Genomic DNA, 23,035 nt, shown 5'->3' on the forward strand with positions numbered 1-23,035 from the left:
TTCATATAAGTATCCTCAGTTCATACTTACGCTTAACCTGTATTTGTTTTTTATCTGAAATTCTAATGGAACCAGGTGTCCTATATTTTTATTTGCTGAACCTGGCAACCCTAGATGGGAAACCCCTCAAGGAATCTGAAGCCAAGGAGCGACAATCTAATTTAGGATTTAATACATACATTTACTGTATACATTTGCTTGATTTGGTTGATTTTATTTAATATATAAAATTACTCTAAGTAAGTTCAGAAGACTCACGGACATATAAATAAGTTCCAGAGGCATTTAGACACAGGATGCAAAGTCTCCATCCACCTGGTAAAACAGTGGATACAGATTGGAGCCTGGGCAGACCCCCCACTGGCCCCGAGGAACTGTGGGTGTCTCCGCTCTTCCTGGTCTTCACTTTGCACCATCCTTTTCTGGTTATCAAGGCCTTTCACGTCCAATATTTCACTCCGTCATTACCCACATTTCCTTGTGGAAAGTTGGTCACATCAATTGTTATTATGCCATCGCTATGCAGATGTAGAAACTGAGGCTCAGAGAGGTGAAGCAACCTACTCAAGGTCACACAGGGAGGCAGCCGAAGGGCCAAGGTTATAACTCAGGTCTGGGCAACTCCAAAGCTCTTTCTCCTTGGCCCCACTGCTCTCTGTTTATCCAGATATCCATCCAGCAGGCCTGTCTAGCTGTGCTGGATGCTTGCTGCTTGGCCCAGCTGTCAGGAGCAGGATGGAGCGCCTGGGACCAGCTGCTGGCCTCGGAGCCTGTCGTGTCTTCGCTGGAGCCGGGCGTGAAGGTGGCGGACCCTCCTTGCCTCCTGGCTTGTGAAGAAGGAGGCAGCGATGCTGTGCCGCAGGCGGCGGGCGTAGGTCTCCAGGAGGACGGTGGAGCCGGCCACAAGTTGCAGGGCCCCCGCAGCCAGGGGTGCGGCTGTGTGCGGGCGCCGGGCGGGCAGCAGCGGGCAGCCGGCAGCGGTGAAGCGGAGCTCCCAGTGGAAGGATTTGTGGGTGGAGAGGAAGGGGCTCTCTGGAGGCGGCTGGTTAAAGAGGAAGGGGATGAAGCCCAGGACGGTGTATGCAGCCTTCAAAAAGAAGGAAAAAGCAAAGTCAGTGGACACACACCCCAGCTGTTCCCTGCCCCCCAGCACAGACGGCCACTTGTAGGGCTGGCCGAGTCCAACTTTCCCTGCCCTTATCTGCAAAATGGGCCTGGACATAACCCTGGCCTCCAGGGGTTTGAGGATGGCCAAATGAGATCAGGTGTTTGAAATGGGCTTTCTGTTGAATAAAAAGCACTGTACAATTGCTACCTGTATTATTATTATTATTCTTTGGGCAGAGAATATTTAGAGAAAACAAATTCATACTATGGGCATTCACTTTTTGCTGAGCCCTTAGTGAATCCTTCAGATGCTCTAGTCCATCGAATAAGCACAGTTTTATGAGGTCGAGCCCAGTAGGAGCTTCATTTAAAAGATGGGAACTTAAGGTCACACCGTGGATGACACGCGGCCCACCCAAGGGTTAGTCCCAGCCGGGGGGGGGGTCCTCCCAATATCCTGCTAGTAAGTATTAGGCTCTCCAATTTCCATGGGGCATGTTGGAGCAAGAAGAGTGGTGTCTAGGGAGGCAGGGAGGTCAGAGCTTAACCGTTTGAGCTTTAGGGCCAGCCTTCGTGGGTTGGATCCTGGCTCTGCTACAGACAACTCCATTAGGTACAGTTGCTGGGGACCCACAGTACTTTGAGGTGCCTACGAAAATGTCTTATTTTCTTTTAAAATCAGAATTAAAATACAGACTGCTAAGTTGAAGAACTATATAATATTAATATATTTGTCCTTATAGTATTAATATATTAGTCATTATACCAATGCAGATATTCATATTTTTAATGGAGAACAGAGTCCATGAAAGTCAACCTGCCTAGGGCCCACCAAAGTCACAGACACAGGTTGGTTCTGCCACGTACAGGTAGGATGAATTTGGACAGATTCACTAACTTCCCTGAGTCTCGGTGTCTTCATCAATAAAATAGTGATGATTGTAATTTCTGTCTTCCTGGATCACAGTGGCGATTAAATGAGCTATCTTGTTTCATCAGTTCTGGGATTCATTTTTTTTTTTCCCACATCTTAACATCTTTGAGATCAAGCGCATCTTCAAATCAATATGACTCCAAACTGGGTTCGGCCATTGTGCTAATTCTTGCTTTCTGAGAGGATCAGAGGGTGCCAGCAGCAAAACCTGCAGAGTAGGTGTCCGCAGTTAGGAGGAAAATGCTGGAAACCACAGTGGAGGATCCCCAGTGCTCTCTCTCGCTCGAAGGCACAGAGAACAGTGAAAAAGCCACAGGCTCTAACAACTCAGCCTGAGTCATTCCAGAGTCAGGCTTGCATGGGAGGACGTTTTAGGAAAACCTTCACAAAATTACTATTTTTCTTGTTATCTTTCCATGAGAAAGATGATAAAGTAAATCTGTATTACATAATCAGTGAACTATTTTATACGAATACAATCAAAGATCTAAATGATAAAGCATTGTCATGGTTTAATTGGCAGCCTTTTCTCATCTAATGATGCATAAAATGATGGCGTGGTTTGCAAACAATGGCATCTTAGATTTGATGAAATACAGAAGATCAGGTAACAGTACAACGCCTAACGTGTTTCTTTACTGTGACCGACAGCAAGAAATGCATTTTATGAAGAAAATTTCGTAGAATAATACATCCCCATCACCTACAATATACTCTAATAAATTTCAAGTCTATTCTATTTCATTCAAAAAAAAACAGCGAGAATAAGCCCCTACACTGATTAAATTGACTTCATGCAATTTGAAGAACACTTTCCTAGTATATAATAAATGCTCAATAAATATTAGCTATTAATATTATTAGCTCAGGGTCTGAGTTTTGGTATGTTTTATGGACTTTTATGTGAGATCTCACTATTTAAAATTAAAAAAAAAATAAAAAGATATGTGGCCAAGGGAAAAAAACCCACAAATCTTTATGAGATAGTAAATATAACCAATAGTAAATAGATAGTAAATATTTTATGTTATTATTAATATAGTAAATATTTTAGGTTTTGCAGAACCTACAATCTCTGTTGCAATGACTCAGCTTTGCCTTCGTGGAGCAGCCGCAGCCGATCCGTAAACAAATGGCACAGCTGTGTCCAATAAAACTCAATTTACAAAAACAGGAGGCTGGCAGGATTGGCCCCAGGGCTGCAGTTGGTAGACTCCTGATCTAGACCATTCCTCAGCCCTCCTCCAGTCCGTCGTATGCAGATGTGAGTGGGTCATAGTAGCCACTATCTATTAAACATGTACTGTGTGGCCTGCAGCCTACTAGGTACTTCTGGAGACTACCACATTTTAAGACTTACGGTAACGTTGTAGGGTAAGGAGGATCGACCGATTTGTACAAGTGAGAAAAATGAGACTGGGACATGCTGCCCTGTGTGAAGACTGACCTTGGTGGGGGACAGGGGGAGCAAATTATTTCAATGTTCCCGGGTACCAGTATCCTCACCGGCAGTGAGAGCCCACTGCATCAGGCTGTCATGGGAATTAAATAGAGCATTTGCCAGTGCCCCTGGATCTCATAGCTCTTCCAAGGACTGTGACTTGAAGGCAAGTAAAATTCCACTTTGAGTCAAGGGTTTAATGAGCCCTACCATTTCCCTCAAGGAGATGACTATGCCCACCTTCCCGCTGTTGCACTTACATCGTACTTGACCGTGAGTGTGATGGGCACAGCAGGCAGCTTCTGAGCCCAGTCCACGGCTGCCTGCGCCAGGAGAAAGGCCACATGGTCTGTGGCCACCGTCACAGCCGTGGACACCAGGAGCAGGGTGAGCAGACCCAGCCTTAGGAGACAACTCAGCAGCTCCCCCTGGGACAGCCTCGGCCGGGCCGCCCAGAGCAGCCAGGCTGGTGGGGAGGACACCAGGTGTGTGGCCCCGACCTCTGCCAGCTGCTGAGCCAGCTGCCGTGTGGCGTAGATGTTATCAAACCACAGGTCAGTCAGGTAGCGATGGAGGTACCAGGCCGAGTCCACCAGGAGGCCCAGCATAAGGAGCCCTGTGACCAGCCTCTGACTCCACAGGGATGCCCCCCGGGCCAAGGACTCCAGGCCGGAGAAGTCCTCCAGGACCTGCTGAGTGACCCTGAGCATGTGGAGCTGGAAGGCAGAGCCATTGTCCTGGGCCTGGAGCATCAGGCCCTGGCCGCCCGCTAGGCTGTCAGGGCCCAGAGCCCGGGATGCCATGTGCAGCTGGTGAGTGGTGTTGAGCAGACTCTCCAGGGAGCCCTCAGTGACACACCTCAGCACCTGCCCAGCTGCGTGCATGTTGGCCAAGACGTTAGGCACCACAGCGACGGCCAGGGTGGCGGTACTCCAGGACAGGAGCAGGCGGCGGCCCTGCTCCGTGCCCAGGGTGGGCACGCTGAGCGCAAACAGGCAGCGGGCTGGAGGCACCAGACCCAGGCCCAGGAACACCAGGAGGCCACAGATGGTGGCCACCAGAGCCGAGGGCTCCAGAGGATAGAGCAGCGAGGACACCAGCCAGTGGTAGGTCAGACCTGCAGCAGCAACAGCCAGGGAACCGCACAGGAGGAGCTGGGTCAGCAGCTGGCCACAGCTGGCTGGAACAGGCTGGGAGAAGGCGATCCAGGTGGCCTGCAGCAGGGCAAGGGCCTTGCAGAGCCCCAGGTAACAGACTCGCCACCTGCACACAAGGAAATTGGGAGAACTTCTAACAAGAGAGTTGGGGGGTTGTGTGTCTGCCCAATGCCCCTGCCCTACAAACTCTTCAACTGCTAATAGGCTCCACCCCTTTACCCACATGGGTGGGCACTCTTCCCAGGTGGGCCAATCAGAGTAAGCCATCCTAAACCCACATAACCCAAGCTGAGCCAATCAGAACCTTCCACACGATTATTCTCACTGCGTTGTCAGGAAGGAACCCAGTTTCCAAGCAGTTCTTGAGGATGTGAGGATAACATCTAGGCTGCTTGTCTTGTGAGGACAGCTGGCCCAAGGGAACGATGGAGTCGCAAAGAGAGGGATGAAAGAGAGGGAATAAAAGAGAGAAACAGGGAGAGACGCTATTTCATTTGCATTCTCAGCCCCATCAGGCCTGACCACTGACTGTTTTCTTGCCTATGGCCCCAGGGTCCAAGGTCCCCAGACCTACCCAGTCTGGATGAGATGCTCTGCTGCTCCCTGGAGTGCCCTCATGCTCCCTGAACAGCTGCGGATCCTGGCAGGCGGGCTCAGGCAGCGACCACGGCAGATGGAAAGGAAGGGAGGGAATTGTGTCCTCCAGGGCTTGGGAAACTGTCACTTCTGCTTTTCTGCCCTTAAGTGCTCCTGGTGGCCTTGTCCCGCCCTGCCTGGGCCCACCTCCCAGGGGGTTGGGCAAGCTGCCTCATCCTCTCCCAGGCAAGATCCAGTGGAAGGGGTGGGAGGAGAGAACACGCCTTTTCCAAGCAACCTCTCTAATCCTGATAGTCAGGAGGTACAATTAGTCCCATTTCACAGAAGAGGAAACTGAGGCACAGAGAAGACATACAGCTCATCAGTGGTAGTTCTGGGACTAGAACTCATCTGGTCTTCCCCTTTCCCTCCCCCTGCGCAGCTGCAGGCAGAGGCTGATCCGTAACTCTTAGAAGGTGGAAACCCACAGGAGACAACTGGACATCTGCTGAGACTCTTTCCAATCATCAGTGGCTCTGGTCTCCCTCTCAGCTCCCTTTCTGTCTCTAGCCCAATGCGGATCTAGCTCCAAATCACAGCTCTGTCCCTCTCTAGCTGGGTGATCTTGGGCGGGTGACCTCATCTCTCCGTCTTACTTTCCCCCTCTGAAGGAGGCATGATAATAACGGTTAACATTTACTGAGCACTTTTCAAGTATCAGGCACGCTTCTAAACAGTTTCTATCCGAGTTCACTCAATCCATTCCTCACACAGCCCCTCGTGGTAGGGACTGATATTTTCACTCTTCAGTTCAGAAAACTGAGATCCAGAGAGTTAAGTCCCTTAACCCAGCCACTCAGCTAGTAACAAGTAGAGCCATGATTTATATCCAGCAACCCTGCTCCAGAGTCTTCCAGTCGGCTACTGTGCCCTACTGGAGGGGAGGGAAGAATTCATAAGATTCATGGTGACCTTGGGATGCAGCTGGCTCTGCAGGCACTCAGTAAACGTGAAGCCCCTGTTTGTGGGCTCTGCCATCGGCACCGCCCTGCAGGTACACTTTTGAGCAGTTCTGAAAGCCAATCTCCACCTGGAAAGCAGATACTCCCCTCCGCCTCCACAGTGTTTCTGTGCCTCATCACTACCAGCAGGACCGCCTCCTCCAGGAGGCCTCTCCTGAGCCCCTGCCCCTCACCCTTCAGGATGGATCAGTGAGGGGGCACACTTACACAATATTCCAGAATCCTTGTCATTTTTCCCTTCTAAGGACATTGGGTCACTCGCTCAGGCCTAAAGGAGGCTGTCCCATGGCCCAGATAAGGGAAGTGGCATTCTCATAGTCACACAATTGGATGAGACACCTGTGGCCCTCAGAGGGCCTAAACTTCTTCCCAGGTCACAAGCCCCTCCAGGATGGCAGGCCAGCTGCCAAGTCTGCAAAGAGCTGAGCACACAGAGGAGACCAAGAGCAGGAAGCACACGTACCTGCAGGGGCAAAGCCGGCCGGGTGGAAACAGCGGGGAACTGCCGCGTGCAGACCCTTTGCAAAGGGCAGCTTCTATTCCACTCCAGCTGAGGGTTGAAGCTCCTTGAAAATGAGGCCCAACGTTACCAGGGTGTCCAGTTTTTCCAAAGATGTCAGTCATCTCCATTTTTTCCCAGTTATTTCCATTTTTATGTAAAAGTCTCCAAGTTTTAAAAGCTGGCATTTTTTAAAAAAAATGAGAGACCATGGTGCAGGCTAACCTTGGTAGGTCTGTGGGCCGGAGCCAGTGAGGCTGCCAGTTAGTAACCTCTGCAGGGGGCCTCAGTGGGACCCACGCAGGGAGCTGCTGGCCGCTCCTCTGACCTGCAGGGGCCCTGAGCTGCAGGCGGCAGACCTGCACTCAAATGCCAGCTCCGCCACTTACTGTACTGTGTGACCTTCGGAACAACACTGTCCCTCTCTGAAACTGTGTGTACTCTGCTTTAATGAGGAGACTACCATTTCCTACTTCTTAGGGTCCAGTAAACAATATACAAATGCTCCAGCCCTGCTCCCTCTGACCTGGGCTGACATCTTGGCCTGAGTGAGCCCCAGGCTTCTCAGACCTAATTGCACGGGCCTCTGTGATGCCCACTGGACCGTATCCCTGGCGTGGGTCCCATCACACAAGAAACTTCAGGGCGCTGTGCTGGTCAGAGGGGAGAGTCCTGGAAGACACCAGCATTTGCCTAGTTTCTGCACCGGCACCAGGGCACTGATGGGACCATGCTGATCATTTCTCGAAGGCCTCTAGTGGATGCGTAAGATTTGGGAGGATGGGAGCATAGGGAGGGAAGGGGCAGAAGATATTTTTGGCTTTTCTCAGCACATGTGGGTAGTCATTTCTGCTCATTTCTGCCTGAGTCTAAGGCCCACAACATCCGGAAGGGGTTTTGAATCATCAAAAATAGAATGAGCTTTGTTGACAGGAATTTCTGGGTGGAGGATTCAGAGCCATAAGACAGAACAGGAAGAGGAAGTGGTAAATTTTCAGATCTAGAATCATGATCAGAGGCCCGAAGAATATTAGAGTCACGGACACAGCTCACAAGTGTAGAATGTTGCCATCCTCCAGCTGGTTTGAGGATGTGCAGGAGAGTGGGGGCTAGAATCTTATCAAACAGGCAGTGCTCTCTAATATATAGAAACAGAATGGGGGCCACAAATATAATTAAAAATTTCTAGTAGCCACATGAAAAAGTGAAATTAATTTTAATAAAATATTTCAGTCAACCTAAGATATTCAAAATATTATCCTTTCAACATGTAATCAGTGTAAACAATGATTAAGAAGGACCTGGATGGGCTACATCAAAAGACTCCCTTGCATTCTGGCTTCTGTTGGTGTGATAGTTAATTTTATGTGTCAACTTGTTAGTACTATGGTGTCTGGCTATTTGGTCAAACATTATTCTGGATCTTTCTGTGAGGGTGTTTTCAAATGAGACATTTAAATGGATGGAGTTTGAATAAGGCAGATCGCCCTCCATAATGTGGTGGTGGGCCTCATTTAATCAGGTGAAGGTCTGACTAGAACAAAAGGCTGACTTCTCCTGAGCAAGAGTGAATTCTGCCAGCAGGCTGCCTTTGGACTTGAACTGCAACTCTTTCCATATATGCACATCCTGTTGGTTCTGTTTCTCTGGAGAACCTTGACCAATACAGTTGGGTTTGACCACTGGGGAGCCCTAGCAGGAGAGCTGAGGGAGGGAAGATCCAGGGCAGTTGCATCCTTATGGAGTCACTAAGGACTGGATGCATCCTTGGACTTAAGTTGCTAGCTCCAGGTCGGCAGCTGTCCTCTGACCCTGGGGTGGGAGGTGTTTCTGCATGACTAGCCCTCTCATCCGACCCATCACCAGGGTCTACCCTTCCCTTGTGCTTTCTGTACGTAACCATCTGCCCACTCCTTGTCGCTAGACCCTCTACTCAACTCACCTCACATGAGCTAGTGTATGTGCTTACTAACACCTTTTGAGATCCTGACTATGGCTCTCATCTCTCAGATGGGGAAACCAAAGTCCAAACTGTAAAGGAGCTGCTTAAGATCATACAGATGTTATGGGTGGAGCCAGGAGTCCAACAGGCTTACTGAACTCGCTCAGTGACTTTTGTTCACCTTTTTTCCCATTTACCGTCACCACTTCCACTCCTCTGCCCGTGTGACTCTATGCACTTCTATTTGACGTACATGCTGGAGTAGATACATATCCACCCTATCACTTAATGTTTCATCACTTCTACGTGCTGCTGTGTTGCCAAGTGTGCTTCCTCCATATTTTATTTAAATGCATCCCCTTCCCCAGTGATGGTCACCTAGGTGGCCTCCAGCTCCTTGGTATCTCAAACAACAGTAGCACAAATATCCTCCTCCACTGTATCCCCACGGACCCATGGGATAATTTTTCTTGGATTTCAGCCCAAGAATAAGATAACTGGACCACAGGGAATGCAGATAATGAATCCCCCCAGTTACCACCAAACTGCTTGCCAGGATGATGGTAATAGTTTGTTATCTCTTCAGCAGAAAACGAGGGTTCCTGTTTCCTCCCATTTCACCATCACTTGTTGTCCGCTTTTTTCTACTTTTTGGCCAGTCTGATTGGTGTATTGTTGAATCTTGTTTTCACCTGCATTTGTCTGATTACAACTGGTTTCAGCATCTCCTTGTAAACCTCCTGGCCACTTTACAGACCCCTTTTTAGAACAGCATATTCGTAAGTTTCACTCAATTTTCTCTTGAGTGTTATGGTGGAAGACTTCCAAAGCTGGTGGCCAGTTGTCTTCTCCCCTGTATGTGGATGCCAGTCCCCCCATCAAGGAGTAGAGTTATTTCCCTACCCTTGAACCAGGCTAACCCTGTGATCTGCTTTGACCAATCAAATGTGGCAGAATTGCTGTTCTTGGACTCCCAAGCTCAGGCCTTAAGGGCCATGGTAGCTTCTACTTTTGCCTTCTGAGAAGCCCACTGTCACATACAGAAGTCAAGGCTCGACTCCTGGACAAGCCACATGACCCTGGATGGTCCACAACCGTCACGGACATCCCAGTTTCAGCTAAACCCCCAGCTGGGTGGCCCCAGACACACCATGCAGAACAGAGACAAAACCATGCCTGCAGAACTCTGACCCAAGGCAGACATGGGAGCCAATAAATTATTGCGTGTTAAGGCCCTGAGTTTTGGGGCGATTTGTCATGCAGTCAAAGTAACTAAAACAGGTGTTTTGTTTTGTTTGTTTTTGTCTCTTTCGACTTCCAAGTGTGCTTGTATGTTCCAGATGAGTTCTTGGTAAATTTCCAATGACTGTGTACCACCCCTGTCATCCCCCTTCCTCCCACACCACCAAGAGCACATGGCTGACACCTTCTGGTCTCACTCCAGTGCCACCTCCTCAGAGAAGTCCGCCCTGACCACCCCGGCTAAAGTAGCCTTGTCACATTGACCAGTTTCATTTTATTCTTAGTCCACATTATGACCCAGAGTCATTTTATTTATTTGTTTACTGGCCTACTGCCTGTCTCCTTGGCTAAGTTTCAAGTGGGTGGGGACAGTGAACTAGCACATAACAGGTTCTGAATTGTTGAATGAATAAATGGACGAACGAGTGAATAAAGAAATGAGCCAAATAGGCCCCAGATGGAAGAGTGAGACTGCTTCCTCAGAAATTCTGATGTAGATTCATTTATCAAATGTTTACTGAGCACCTGCTGTGTGTCAGAAACTGTTCTAGGTACTGAAGTCACAGCACTGAACAAAATAAAGTTTGTATTCTCATAAGTTCATATTCTAGAGAAAGAGAAAGTTAAGAAACAAGAAAACAATACAGTGTCCTGACTAAATACTAAGAAGAAAAATATAACAAGAAAAGGGGATAAAGAGTAATGAGGGTGACATTTTAGACTCGATGGTCTGGGAAGCTTCTCAGGGGAGGTGACATCTGAGCAGATACCTGGATCAAATGAGGAAACAAGCATATATTTGGCAGCAAAGTGTTTTAGGCCAAGGGAACAGGCATGTGCAAAGGCCCTGAGGCAGATGAGTTTGAGTATGTTGCAGGAGTGGAGTAGAGAGGGGAGAGCAGTCAGGAAGTGAGGTCAGGGAAGTAAATTCTGTGAAACCCCTGGTTCCAGAATTTGAGGCTTTGAAGCTCTTCTGTGTCCACAAAGGCAAATAATCTCCAGGCCCAGTGTTCGATTAACATCATTTTATAGCATTTTCAATCAAAAGTATTTGAAATCATGATTCACCTGGTTACAAGCCCTTTGGGTTTCTCTGTGAATGAACTTCTCCCCTCTCCTGTCCTACAGGAGTGCACCCCTAACCCCAGCAGGCTGTAACTGTGACTAAATCTTGTAGTGCCCCTACAGGAAGGATGGGGAGCTCATTCTCCAACCGCAGGGCCCCCTCCTCCCTCTCCCTGCCCCAAGGGAAACATCCACGACTCACTGTGCCATTCTAAAAACACGTCCAGCCCCTGGGTGCTTCCTCTCCAGCCCCAGCTGCTCGGGGAATCTCATCCCTCAGAGGCGTAGGAAGCAGACGATGTGAGTTTTCTGGGCCCCTCAGCCAGCGCCTTTTCTGATGCTGGGCTAATGCCTGGCCACTGATTCCAGACACTTCCCAAGCACCTGTTGGGTCCAAGCTGTGCTATTCACTGGGGGTGCCAAGTGAATTCCTGCCTGAAACAAGGAGGGATCAAATCCTCTAGGACAGGCCCCGCCAGCCACCGGCTCAGGGGCAGTCTGAAGCTGTCCTTGTCTGTAGAAGAGAATTGTATCTCCCTGCCTGAGGCATTTGACCCTGGCCTTTTACAAGGCCCTGATTTACCTTGGCTTTTCTCTCACCCCTGAAAAACGTGGCCTTGACTAATCAAACACGCTTACTGCTCGGGGTAGGGGTGGGCAGGCAAAGCCCGGCTCCTAGAACAAGACGCCGGCAGCCACAAAGCCCCTGCGGGACCCACGCAGGAGGGGCCTGGCTGGGTGGGGCTGTGGGCCGGCCACCCACGAGAGGGCAGGGCCCAGGCTTGGCCTGACTCCAGAACTGTGGCCACACTGAATCAGATTAAACAGGAAAATCCTAAAAAGCTTGGGTAGAAAGGTCTAGAACGTTCCTTGTGTGCTCGGGAGCCCAGAGAAGCAGCAAAGAGGCTCTGCACGGTCTTCGTGTCCTCGGAAAGTCATCCGTCCCTCCCCTTATCTCCAGAAATTGAAAGCAACCCTGGCTGCTGGGTACCGGTAGGGGTGATACTCAAACAACCGGCACAGAATGGGCCTCCACCCAGCAGCACACACACCGGCTCCGAACAGCTGGGACAACTGGGCGGGAACATGGCAGCCCCCAAAGCCTCTTGAATCAAGGTGGCCCCTCCAGGCAAGATGGTCTCTCCAGAGTGTAACCTAGTCAGCGAGGGATAGTAGCCGTGCCCCTCATCCCAGCTGCTGAAGACAAGCGCCAGTCTAGATTCACTTATTGTCACTGCGGCTGGGCTTTCTGGCTTCCTAACCACAGAACGGCTCAGAGTTAAAGGGGTTTGTTTTTCAAGTGGCAGATCTAGGAGGTATCTGGGCCCTGAACTGCATGATAGAGAAGGAAAAGATATCCTAGATAATGAACCTGAAGACCCAAGTGGACCGCTGGAGGTCACCCCTCCTTGCTGCATACTGGATCTCAGAGAAGAATTGCTTGATCATCCTGTAGGGTCCTAGCAGCAGGTGATGGCGAAAACTGGGAGGGCCCAGCCCAAAGAGAGTCCCCAAGGGGGAGGGCCCAGCCCAAAGAGAGTCCCCAAGGGGGACTCAGAGGGTCCGAAATGTGTCATTGGCCAAGGTGGATGGCAGGGCGGTGACATTGGCTAAGTGGATGTTGGCCCACTCGGGGAAGGTGTCCAGCTGGAAGATGGTCTGTGCCCAGGTGTTCATGGCCAGGCTGAGCAGCAGGACACCCATCAGGTTCATCAGGAATCCTGTCCGCACCTGCAGTGAGGGAGGGCCCAGGGTGAGGGAGAGAGATGGGGAAACCCAGGCTCAGAGTCAGAAAGTCATTTGCCCAAGATCGCACAGCTGGCAAGTGAGGGAGCCAGGACAGGTGCCCAGGTTGGTCGGTGCCCAACACCCTTCCATCTTCACACACCACTAGGCTGGGCCTCAAAGAGCTGAGTGGTTTCTAGGCACCAGGTACCGTGCCAGGCAGATGTCACAGAGCTGTCCTTCACCCTGAAAGCAGCCCTCTGAGGGCTGCTGCTGTTGTTAGTACTGTTGTTCCCATTTTACAGAAGAGGAACATGAGGCTCAGAGAAGTTGGCTTACTCAAGCTCACACAACTTGAAAATAATCTGGTTCCATAGTTAAACACCCTCCCCCGCTTTTTGTTTACGGTCCGTCTCCCTCGTAGAAGGTAACCTCCTTGGAGGCAGCCCTGTGTCTCCCCTACACTGCACAACCCCCTTTCCTAGAACATGGGATGCGCTCGGCAAATACCTGTGCAGCGAATGAGCAAACAAGGAACATCTGTCTCCCCAGGCCCCTGCTCTCTCTCTGCTCTGTGATCTGTCTCTCTTGTTCTCTCTCTCCATCCATCCCGCTGAGGTCTCTGTGCCCGGAGGGCCTGTGTTGGTCCACAGCTAGTTACGCAGATCTCCCTTCTCTTGGGATTTGAGTCCCCGAGCCCCAACGTGTGAACACCCCGGGCCACCCGCAGAGGGGAACTGGCAGCTGGAGGCCAGCAGAGGGGGAGGCAGGTGCCGGTTCAGCGGGGGAACTTGGGGGAGAGCCCTGCTGAAAGCTGGGGGCTCCCTGGCCCCACTGCCACAACCCTTGGCTTCTGTCTCCCTCTCCAGCCTGCTGGGCACCGAGGTCCACCCCTGTGGCTCCTCTCCTGAAGATGCCAGGCTGGGCAGGGAGCCACTGGTCAAACAAGTCAGAAGAAAGGGCGGTGCCCAGAGCAAGGGAAGTCCCTCTTCTCTGAAGCAAACTCTGGGACATAACTGCTAAGGCACCGTTTCCTGAAATTGCCTAAGTGGAAGAATCACTGCAGAGTGTTTGCTAAAACGCGTATTTCTGGCCCCACTCAGGACTGATTCAGAAATTGGAGAAGTGGGGGCGGTGGGGAGCAGGAGTCCCGCCTAGATGCCTCGCCTACTCCTGGTGCCCACCCACCTCTCCGGGCCTCCGCTGGAAAATGCCCAGACTCACCATGTCTTTGACCAGCAAGTGCCCAGAGGCGAAGGCGATTGAGTTGGGGGGCGTCGAGACGGGGAGCATGAAGGCGTAGGAGCAGCCGACTGTGCCGGGGATCATCAAGTACAGGGGGTGCACCCTCAGGCGGATGGCCTGGGCCCGAGACAGAGAAACACAGAGAAACCACTCAGGAGACGGAGACAGATGGAGAGAGATTGGCAGTGAGAGGGAGAAACAAAGGGAAGAGGGATTTGGAGACACACAGAGAGAAATGCATCCAGAAATACAGACACAGGCAGAAGTAGAGACAGGGGGACAAGAAGAGAACCGGACCAAGGGAGACACGGAGAGAACGTTCGTAGGTTAGTGACGTTCCGAGGCCACGTGCAGGTTCATCAGGGAGGACGGGCTGGGGAGATGATTCTAGAACACGCCTCCAACTGGAGAGTGCATCAGAATCACCTGCAGGGCTTGTTAAAACAGATCGTGGGCCCCGCCTCTCCCCACGTTGCTGATTCAGCAGGTCTGGGGCAGCCCCAAGAATCTGCATTTGTAACAACTCCCCAGGTGGTGCTCATGCTGCTGGTCCAGGGACCCCATCTTGAGAACCAGGCTGTAAAACATTAACTCTCCCGCCTGGTCCTCTCAGTCAAACAGTCCAAACAGCTGGCCTCTGGGGACCTTTTGTCGGCGCCTCACTGGGTTTCAGAGACAAAGAGAACTCGAGATAGCACCTATAAGCTTTTCCAAATTCCTAAGATTGTGTGGGTCAGAGGTGTCTGTGGGTTGGCCTCAGGCAGCAGGCCACTGGTTCGTCACCTCTCCCAAATGACACTTATTCCCCTTACAATTCATGTTGATCACTTCGCCAGTATTTTATGTAAGATAACCCTTTTTCGGCCCCTCTAGGGAATTTTTGTAACCCAAAGCATATACATCTTCTCAAAAAGCACTGAGATCACCTCCTGGCTTGTAAAATGTTTTGATTTTGATGATAAGCACCGTTAAAGAGAATGCATCGTTTGCTAGTATCTTCTCCAGCAAAAGCTGCCCCTGCAGACCTGGTTGGCTCTGCTCTCCCCCCGCCCCCAGACAACCCCATAGACCCCCGATCTCTCTCAATTGCCAGGTCCATCAGATCCTGGGGAAGGGTGTGATTAAATCCAGTCACACTTAGCAAGGCTATGGGGACCCCACCCCACACTGTTGGTGGGCGTGTAAATGGAGCGCCCATACCTGGTATGGCCATTTGCTCATATCTAACAAAACTGTAAATGTACATGCTCTTTCATCCAGGGATCTCAGTTCTAGAAGTGAATCTAGGTACAACAAAGGTGCACAGACAAAAAGGGGCAAGGTAGCATCGTTGGGAGAACAGAGGCTGGAAACAACCCCTGTGTCCAGCAGTAAAAGATTGTGACAACCACTGAATCATAATGGAATATTCTCCAGTCATGGAGAAAGAATAAAGTGTATCTGTGTGTGCTAACACACTGTGATCTCCATTATAAGCTGCTGCATAAATAAACAAGCAAGAAACAAAAACAGAGTGGCTCCAGTAAGTGTGCCTGGTACCTCATTGTTTGCACAGAAAGCATGTATTTGCAACACTGATCTAATTCTTATCGATTTTGGATTATAATGAAACAATCACAGGGTATGGTCTTCTTTAGTCTATTTAAATATAAAACTACATTGATAGTTTCTGTTGATCAGTTTTGGAATTTCTAGCAGAAATTCTCATGGATCTTGACATCCTGTTCCTTTTGCATGATCCTGGATCTGTTTTCTGTTATTTGCATCTTTGGTTCTACACGAGTTTGAGTTATGACCTTCCTTTCCTTTTCTCTCCTTCTTTGGTGTTGGGGTCAGGGTTTTGTTAACCTTACACCTGGATTGAATGGCTTTCTCTATCTCTCTGTGTTCAGGAACATTCTGGGTAAGTGGGGACTATCTGTCCCTTGAAGGTTTGCCAGCTCTCACCTTAGCCAACGCTCTGGGGCTGGTGAATTTTACAGCAGTGATTCTTAACTGGGGATCTGTTTGTCTTCCCAGAGGACATATGGCAATGTCTGCAGACATTCTGAATTGTCACAATTTAGGGGGTGCTTTTGGCATCTAGGAGGTAGGGACCAGGGATGCTGCTAAACATCCTACAATGCACAGGACAGCCCCACATGGCAGAATTCTCTGGCCCAAAATGTCGACAGTGCTGAGAAATCTGCTTTAGAGTGAGGCTAGAGCTTTGCCAGCCACTGGAACTTCTCCTATGGTTATTTGTCTACTCGGATTTTTTGCTTCTTCTTAATCCAAATTTGGCAATTTATATTTTCCTAGAAGACTCTCCATGTCACCATTACTATTCCCAAAGGAAGGAATTTGGTGCACTTTGAAAATATTTACTCTGTTTAAACATTTCTTAAAGAAAAAAACATTTTTTAAAAATCATGGTTCTGACACTTCCATGCATTTTGGAATGAGAGCGATGACAACTGTGGCCCCAACGGCGATCCCAGAGGCAGGGAAGAGAGTTCTGAAACCATGTGTGGGAGGGGTGTTTCCCTCCTGCCCCAAGACCCTCTGAGGACCCTCACCAGCTCCGCCAGGACGGGCAGAAAGATGATGATAGTGGCCGTGTTGCTGGCAAACTCGGTGAAGAAGGCGATGACCACGGTGATGAGCATCACGGCCAGCACCGGCGGCACCTTCTCCAGGGGGTGCAGCTGCCCGCCGATCCACGCAGACAGCCCCGACTCCTGCGGAAGGCGGAAGCAAGGAGCATCTCTTCATAGCTGCCACCCCCGAGGGCTGGAGGGTTAGGGTTGGTCACGATGACAACTACGCCCTTTCACATACAAGTTGACTGAGGTTCAGAGAGGGGAAGTGACCTGCCCATGGTCAGGTATTCGAGCTTCGACTTCAGTCCTGAGCTGCTCTCTACTCCATACTCTACAGGCCCAGGGTCCAAACCCCTGGATCCTCCATTTGGTTCTGGTGCCCCTAACCTGAGTGGGAGAGGGGAATTGGACCCTCCATGCTAAATCTTCTCACTCTGCCAATGATGGTTATCACTTATAAAAATATTAACATATTCATACAAAATATCCATTATTGATTTTGTAATTATTGTATATAAATATCAAATATATAATATATATAAGATATTATATGTCATGTATAACATAAAACATGTATCAGATATATATAAAATATAACACAATGAATAGTATTATCAATAACAAAGATATTTATGATGAGTATTACCATGATGATAACATAAATACTAACATTATTAACACTGAATTATTATTCATGATCATAAGAATCACCATTACTGAGGCTTTACAGAGTGTCAGGCACCTGCCTGCATTACCTCCCTGACTCTTCCCAACCATCCAGTAAGGTAAACATTTCTCCCTGTGTTACAGAGAAGGAACCCAACTTGGCAAAGTTTTGTGACTTGCCCAAGGTCCCCCAAAAGTAGTGACTAAGATGTAGTATGCATTAAGGGCCAAGTACGTCAGCAAACTAACATTCTCCTGCAAAGTGCCCTGTCACTGGGCACCCTCCACTGGATACACCAGCCTGTCACTGTACCTTTTCATGAGAAGCAGTGCCCAGAGCTAACCACAGCCCCCCAGGACAGAGAAAAGACAAGGCAGATTGTCCCCTCCTTGGCTCCAGGCTCCCCTTGCCATCAATACTGGAAAATTGTTTCTGAGCCTCTCTTTGCTGACTTTTCCAGGAATTACCTCTGCCCTCCTGCCCTCCTGACCCGGAGTCCAACACACCTTCATGATGACCCCAAAGCGGAAAAGCTAATATAAAATTGTGCTCGATGCTACCCCCTGGTGGTGCCATGCAGCAACAGCGCAATAAAGCAACAAGGGCTCCTCCTTAAGTCATTTTCTTTTTTCTTTTCTTCTCTTTCTTTCTTTCTTTTTTTAAATTGAAGTATAGTCAGTTTACAATGTTGTGCCAATTTCTGGTGTGCAGTGTAATTTTCAGTCGTACATATACATACATATACTCCTTTTCATATTCTTTTTCATTATAAGTTACTACAAGATATTGAATAAAGTTCCCTGTGCTAGACAATAGAAAATTGTTGTTTTCTTAGCCAAGATAACAGAGCCCTAAGCTTACGAGTCGATCAAGGGCAGAGCTGGGTTAGACCCATAACGTTTAGAATCAAGTGTATGTCTACCACAGTCCTTTTATTAATCCAGTATCCTTTGGTACCAATATACTTTGGTTTGTCAAAGAAAATGTATGTGTTTCTTTTATGTTTAATAGAAAATGTACTGCTTATCTAGAACTTAAAAGTTCCATAGTGGATTCTAGAACACAGAATTCTGTTATTACATAAATAAAATAATACACTTGTCCCTACAGTTTGACTTAAAAGTTACCTCTGAGCAATAATAAATGCTAACAGTTTTCCCTAGGAGAGAGCTTGTAAAATTTAGGTGCCTCTTTCACATCTGCACTGTGTGTCTGACAGCCTAGAAGTTGTGGCACATGGCAGAGTCGAGGCCCCAGCCCCTCCTCTGGCCCAGGGAACCCCACAGGGAAAAATGGGGCCATTAGTTTTTTCCAGAGGCCACAGCTCTGGCAAAGAGACCGCTGGCAGTGTGTGCAATTAAATGGAGAGGGGCTGGAGAGGAGGAATATTAATGACTTGCATGAATGAGGACCAAGAGCTTCCAGTGGCCTGGCCTCTGGATGCCAGGCTTCCAGCCACCGTCCCAGCGGCTGCTCAGGGTCTTGGCAGGAGGCAGGTGGAAGGGAGGTCCTGCTGCTTCATGAAAGAGGAGACCCCCCCCGCCCCCAGCTGCCTGGGGCGCTCAAGTGGACTCTAATGGGTGTCACCTGCCCTTTCCCATTCTCCTAGGAATCAGAAGCTCTGTTTCCTTGGAAACACACAGCCACATGGTGTTCGCAGGGACTTCAGGACCACTAATAGGCAAAGTCAGCGGCTGCGCGCCCAGAGGGTGAGGAGAAAGGGCTCTGCAGTCAGACTAAGTTTGTCCCTCACTTAACCCGGTCTAGCTGTGTCATCCTGGGCGAGTAACTTAACCTCTCTGCGCCTCATTTCCTGATCTGTAAACTGGGGTGTAATAGTGCCTGTCCCAGAGGGTTACTGTGGGGAGGAAAGGAGCTAATCTGTGAAGCACTCAGAAAAGTGCTTGGGCATCAGGCAAGTGCCCAGCACATGCCACCTGCCATTAGTAGCATCAAGTCACGAGACGCCAGGGGTGGCGGAACACTCAGAAATCGCCCAGTGCTGTGGTTGTCAAACTGTGTTCCTTACAGCCCGCAAAGATGCCAAGAGGTACCTGAGGCCACAGTGCAGGTTGGGAGAGGGAGGCGGAGCTGGCAGGACGATGTCCCCTCTTGCTCCTCCTTTCCCACTTCAACCAGGTCCTCCCTTCTTGATCTCTTTGATATATAGTTGGGTCACATCTTAAAGGAGGGTGTTACGGTTTTAAGTGAGATGTTTAAAGTTGGAATCTCAGTAAAAACTCTTGAAAATCTCTTAAAAAGCCTCATGAAACACAACAAGCTCAGCTGCGAGTATACAACTCTGCATAAGAATTCTTAGGTAGCGAGAGCCAGTGAACTTGATTAAAGGAAGGAAGAGAAGACTTTACGCACACATGTGAACATTCAAACTACTGTACTGCTTACAAGCTGTGTGGCACTGGGCAAATGAATGAACATCTCTGTTCCCTGATTTCTTCAAGGGGCTGTGGTGAGGCTTAAATGAGTACAGGTAAAAGCAGTTCCTACATGGCTTATTACTACTTATTTAATTTAACCAATGCTTAATATTGCCCTTACTCTGTGCAGGGCACTCTTCTAAGTACTTTGCTCATGTTAAGTTATTTAATCTTCAAAACAACTCTATGAGGTAAGCAGCATAATTATTTACATTTTATGGCTGAAGAAACAGGCACACAGGTTGTGATTTGCCCAATTAAGTGAAATGAGTTTGGAATTTTGAGCTCAGAATCTGGCTCTTACTTCATTAGGCTACCTCTCCAATAAAATAAAATAAAATAAAATAATAATAAAAACTCTTCAGAAGGAAAGAAAATGAAGGATTCAGGAGAACACACACACGCTTCCACTTGCCTATAAGGTCTGCTCCACTCTGATTTAATATCAAGCTTGTATCACCTAAATACATTTGCAGATAAGTTTATTGTGGTGAAGATTAAATGAGAGATACAGGAAGGTGCCAAATAAGACCAGTAAGACCAATGATTAAAAATCCATGAGACAGTAAAATTATAATACCAGCAGAAGCAGTGAGGCTGAGAGTGGCGGCCGGTTTTAGCCCCGGGTACGCAGCAGCCCTCTGTTGGGTGCTTTCCTTACACCATGTCATCCGTCCTCAAAACAGCCCGTTTTGTAGGTCTTGTCCAACAAATATTTAGTGAGGGAGCATTTAGGTACCAGGACTTTTCTAGATGCTTAGAACAGTGATGAATAAGACAGATATGGTCCCTGACATCATGGAGCCTACATCCTAGTAAGAGCGACAGCAGTAAACAAACATATGACCAGGACAGCCTGGGGGTAGACATGGCATGAAGGAAATGAGCAGGGTGATAAGAGCGAGAGTGACTGTGTAGGGGGTACTCTTTAGATATGGTGGCCAGGGAGGGCCTCTCTGAGGATATGACCTTGGAGCTGAGACCTGAGGGTGAAGAGTCAGAGATCTCAGGAAAGAGCATTCCACAGAGAGAAAGCAGATGCAAAGGTCCTGGGGTGCAAATGGATCTAGTGTAGTTGAGGAACATTAAGGGGTAGTGGGACTGAAGAGGAGCCCATGAGAGGCCAGAGGTAGGAGCCAGCATCAGGGAGGTAGGTAGGGGCTATTTTGGGCCTTGCATGTAGGCCAAGACAAGCCTTCAGACTAGTGTCCAAAAATATGGGGAATCATGGGCAGCAGCAGTGGGAGAAAACTTTAGTGTGGACATCAAGCGGGTTTAAGCAAGTTACTCGAGCTCAGAGCAAGCACTGGGATCTCCTTCCAGCCCTTCAGAACCATCAGGTGGGAGTCCACACATCCAGGCTTACCCTGGGCCCAGTCCAAGGACCTCTAAGCCCCAGCAGGCCTGGCTGTGGCCTGGTGAGGGCACTGGGCAGGGGCTATGAGGCCGGACGTGCCATTAGCACTCTGGTCCCTCCTGGGGCAGGCTGCCTGGGGAGAAGATGGTACGAGCGGGGGTGGGGGAGGGGCAGCTATCATACAAAGTCCTTGCTGAACAGAAAGCCAGGCCAGCTGCCCAAGGCTGGGCCAGGAGCCAGACTGGCCTCCGGCATGCTCAGCAGTCCTGCAGCCCAGCCCCCACTGAGGGATGAGCTTTGCCCACCACTCTCTGAGCTCAGAGAAGCCTCCAGGGTACAGCTTAGGCTCAGGGTCAGGTGAGGTTCATAGCATCTTGATAAATGGCATTATTTTCACTGAGTTGCTCAGGGCCAGAACCTCTGTGTCATCCTTGATCCTAATCTCCCCTTTTCCCTGACATCTAATCATAATAACCAGCTGTGTCCAGTTATGTTCTAAGTTCTCCATGTGTATCAACTCACTTAACAATTGTAACAACTCTGTGAGATGGGCGCCATTATTATTCCCATTTTACAGATTAGGAAACAGAGGCACACAGCTCAGAGGTGAAAGATCGACTCCAACCCAGATGGTCTGCTTCCACTGGTTCTACCACCCATGCCATTTCTACATTGCATTGCATGGCCTCCTCAAGACCTGGATAACATGTCACTTCCTCCAGGAAGCCTACCCTGATACATCCCCAGTAGGAGGCAGTAGTGAGAAAAGCCAGACAGACACGAGTTCAATCCCAGCTCTGCTACCTGTGAGCTGTGTTCCCTAGCATCAGTCACTTAACCTCGCTGGTCCTCGGGGTTCCTAAAATGGAGACAAAAACAGTATTTTTGCTCATCCATCCTTTTGTTCCTTTTACCTTTGTACATGTTATTTATTGGGAAAAAATGAATAAACTAAAAACACATTTCACAAAAAAAGAGTAGCTGTGTAGAGAAGCTGAAGTCCCCGTTCCGTGCGGCCTTGGTGTGGAGTCCATAGTGTGATGGTTCAGCCCTCTGGACTCTGAAGGCCTTTTGCCCTAGCAAAAATACAAGTATTACCTAGCCCCGAGGGTCAGTGTGAAGAGTCAGTGAGATAAACCGTTCTGATGTATGTTGGACCTGAGGCTGCACTTCCTCAGGGCAGGGCAGGCTGACTGCCCACGTTCACAACCCTGAGAGCGAGGGTCTCCCGAAATTCTGCTTTCTCGGTGCCTCACTTGCCTGACTCTAGTCCCGCCTCTGCCTCTGAGTTCACAGAGCCTTCAATTAATAGTAACATCACATAATTAATGTTAATAATATCTAACACTTACAGCGGTCAAGAGCATAGACTCTAGAGCCAAACCACCTGGATTTGAATCCTGAGTACATAGCTGTGTGACCTTAGGCAAGTTACTTTACCTCTCTGAGCCTCAGTTTCCTAATCTATAGAATGGGGATAACAGTGGCATCTACCTCAGAGGCTTGCTGGGAAGTTTAAATGAGTTAATCCGTGTAAAGCACCTTGAACACTGCCTGGCACAGGGCGAGCCCAGCGTGGTGTTACTCCTCTGTGCTCACGGAGCCCTCTAGTCACGACTGTAGCGGTAGTGGTGTGCTTGCTGCTAGCAACTCCAGGGTCCACCTCAGACCTTATTCCTCTCTTTCTCGGTGGCATCAGGAACTGTACGGAGCTGTGAGGGAGGAACTCTCATTCTCCCAGTCTGGCCGATGGGGAATCTGGTGGCGCCTGCGGGGCCCGGGTAATCCGCTCGCTCTGACCCTGAGCCTGTGACCAGGCCTGGACTTGCACATGGCTCCCGGGGCCGCAGCCCACCCGCCGCTCTTACCTCACAGCCTTTGGCCATGGCAAAGCCTCCTCCCAGGAGAAGGATAATGTTCCAGGGCACCGTGTCCTGAGCCTTCTTCCACGTCAGCAAGGGCGCTGTCTCTGTGTTGGGAGCTGGGCAGAGAGAAGACACTTAGCCTGGGAGGGGACACCCATCCCCGCCGGGCAG

At 49.4% G+C, this 23,035-nt stretch overlaps 2 protein-coding genes across 4 annotated transcripts in view; both read right to left on the reverse strand.

Moving 5' to 3' along the window:
• Positions 1-203: 203 nt before the first annotated feature.
• Positions 204-6,067, reverse strand: OCSTAMP (osteoclast stimulatory transmembrane protein). The gene is made up of 3 exons (XM_031687750.2): positions 5,214-6,067; positions 3,743-4,745; positions 204-1,087 (listed from the first exon to the last, which is right to left on the reverse strand). Exons 1-3 carry the CDS (start codon positions 5,255-5,257, stop codon positions 725-727), a joined length of 1,410 nt encoding a protein of 469 aa, XP_031543610.2. The 5' UTR covers positions 5,258-6,067; the 3' UTR covers positions 204-724.
• Positions 6,068-10,930: 4,863 nt separating this feature from the next.
• SLC13A3 (solute carrier family 13 member 3) overlaps positions 10,931-23,035 on the reverse strand; it is an 87,181-nt gene continuing 75,076 nt past the window's right edge. For all 3 annotated transcript variants that reach the window (XM_072944331.1, XM_072944332.1, XM_072944330.1), the window contains 4 exons: positions 22,868-22,980; positions 16,514-16,675; positions 13,935-14,072; positions 10,931-12,716 (listed from right to left, as the gene is read on the reverse strand). In XM_072944331.1, coding sequence (XP_072800432.1) covers positions 12,540-12,716; positions 13,935-14,072; positions 16,514-16,675; positions 22,868-22,980 — 590 coding nt within the window. In that variant the 3' untranslated portion in view covers positions 10,931-12,539. The remainder of the gene's footprint in view (positions 12,717-13,934; positions 14,073-16,513; positions 16,676-22,867; positions 22,981-23,035) is intronic.

This window comes from Vicugna pacos, chromosome 19 (genome assembly GCF_048564905.1).
Source record: "Vicugna pacos chromosome 19, VicPac4, whole genome shotgun sequence".
Lineage (NCBI taxonomy): Eukaryota > Metazoa > Chordata > Mammalia > Artiodactyla > Camelidae > Vicugna > Vicugna pacos.

Excerpts from the sequence above, each read along its gene's own strand:
- OCSTAMP (XM_031687750.2), bottom strand. The coding sequence starts at position 5,257 with ATGAGGGCACTCCAGGGAGCAGCAGAGCATCTCATCCAGACTGG. Across the intron at positions 4,746-5,213 it reads GAGCATCTCATCCAGACTGG|GTGGCGAGTCTGTTACCTGG; the intron begins GTAGGTCTGGGG and ends CCTTGTGTGCAG. Across the intron at positions 1,088-3,742 it reads CACTCACGGTCAAGTACGAT|GCTGCATACACCGTCCTGGG; the intron begins GTAAGTGCAACA and ends TTCTTTTTGAAG.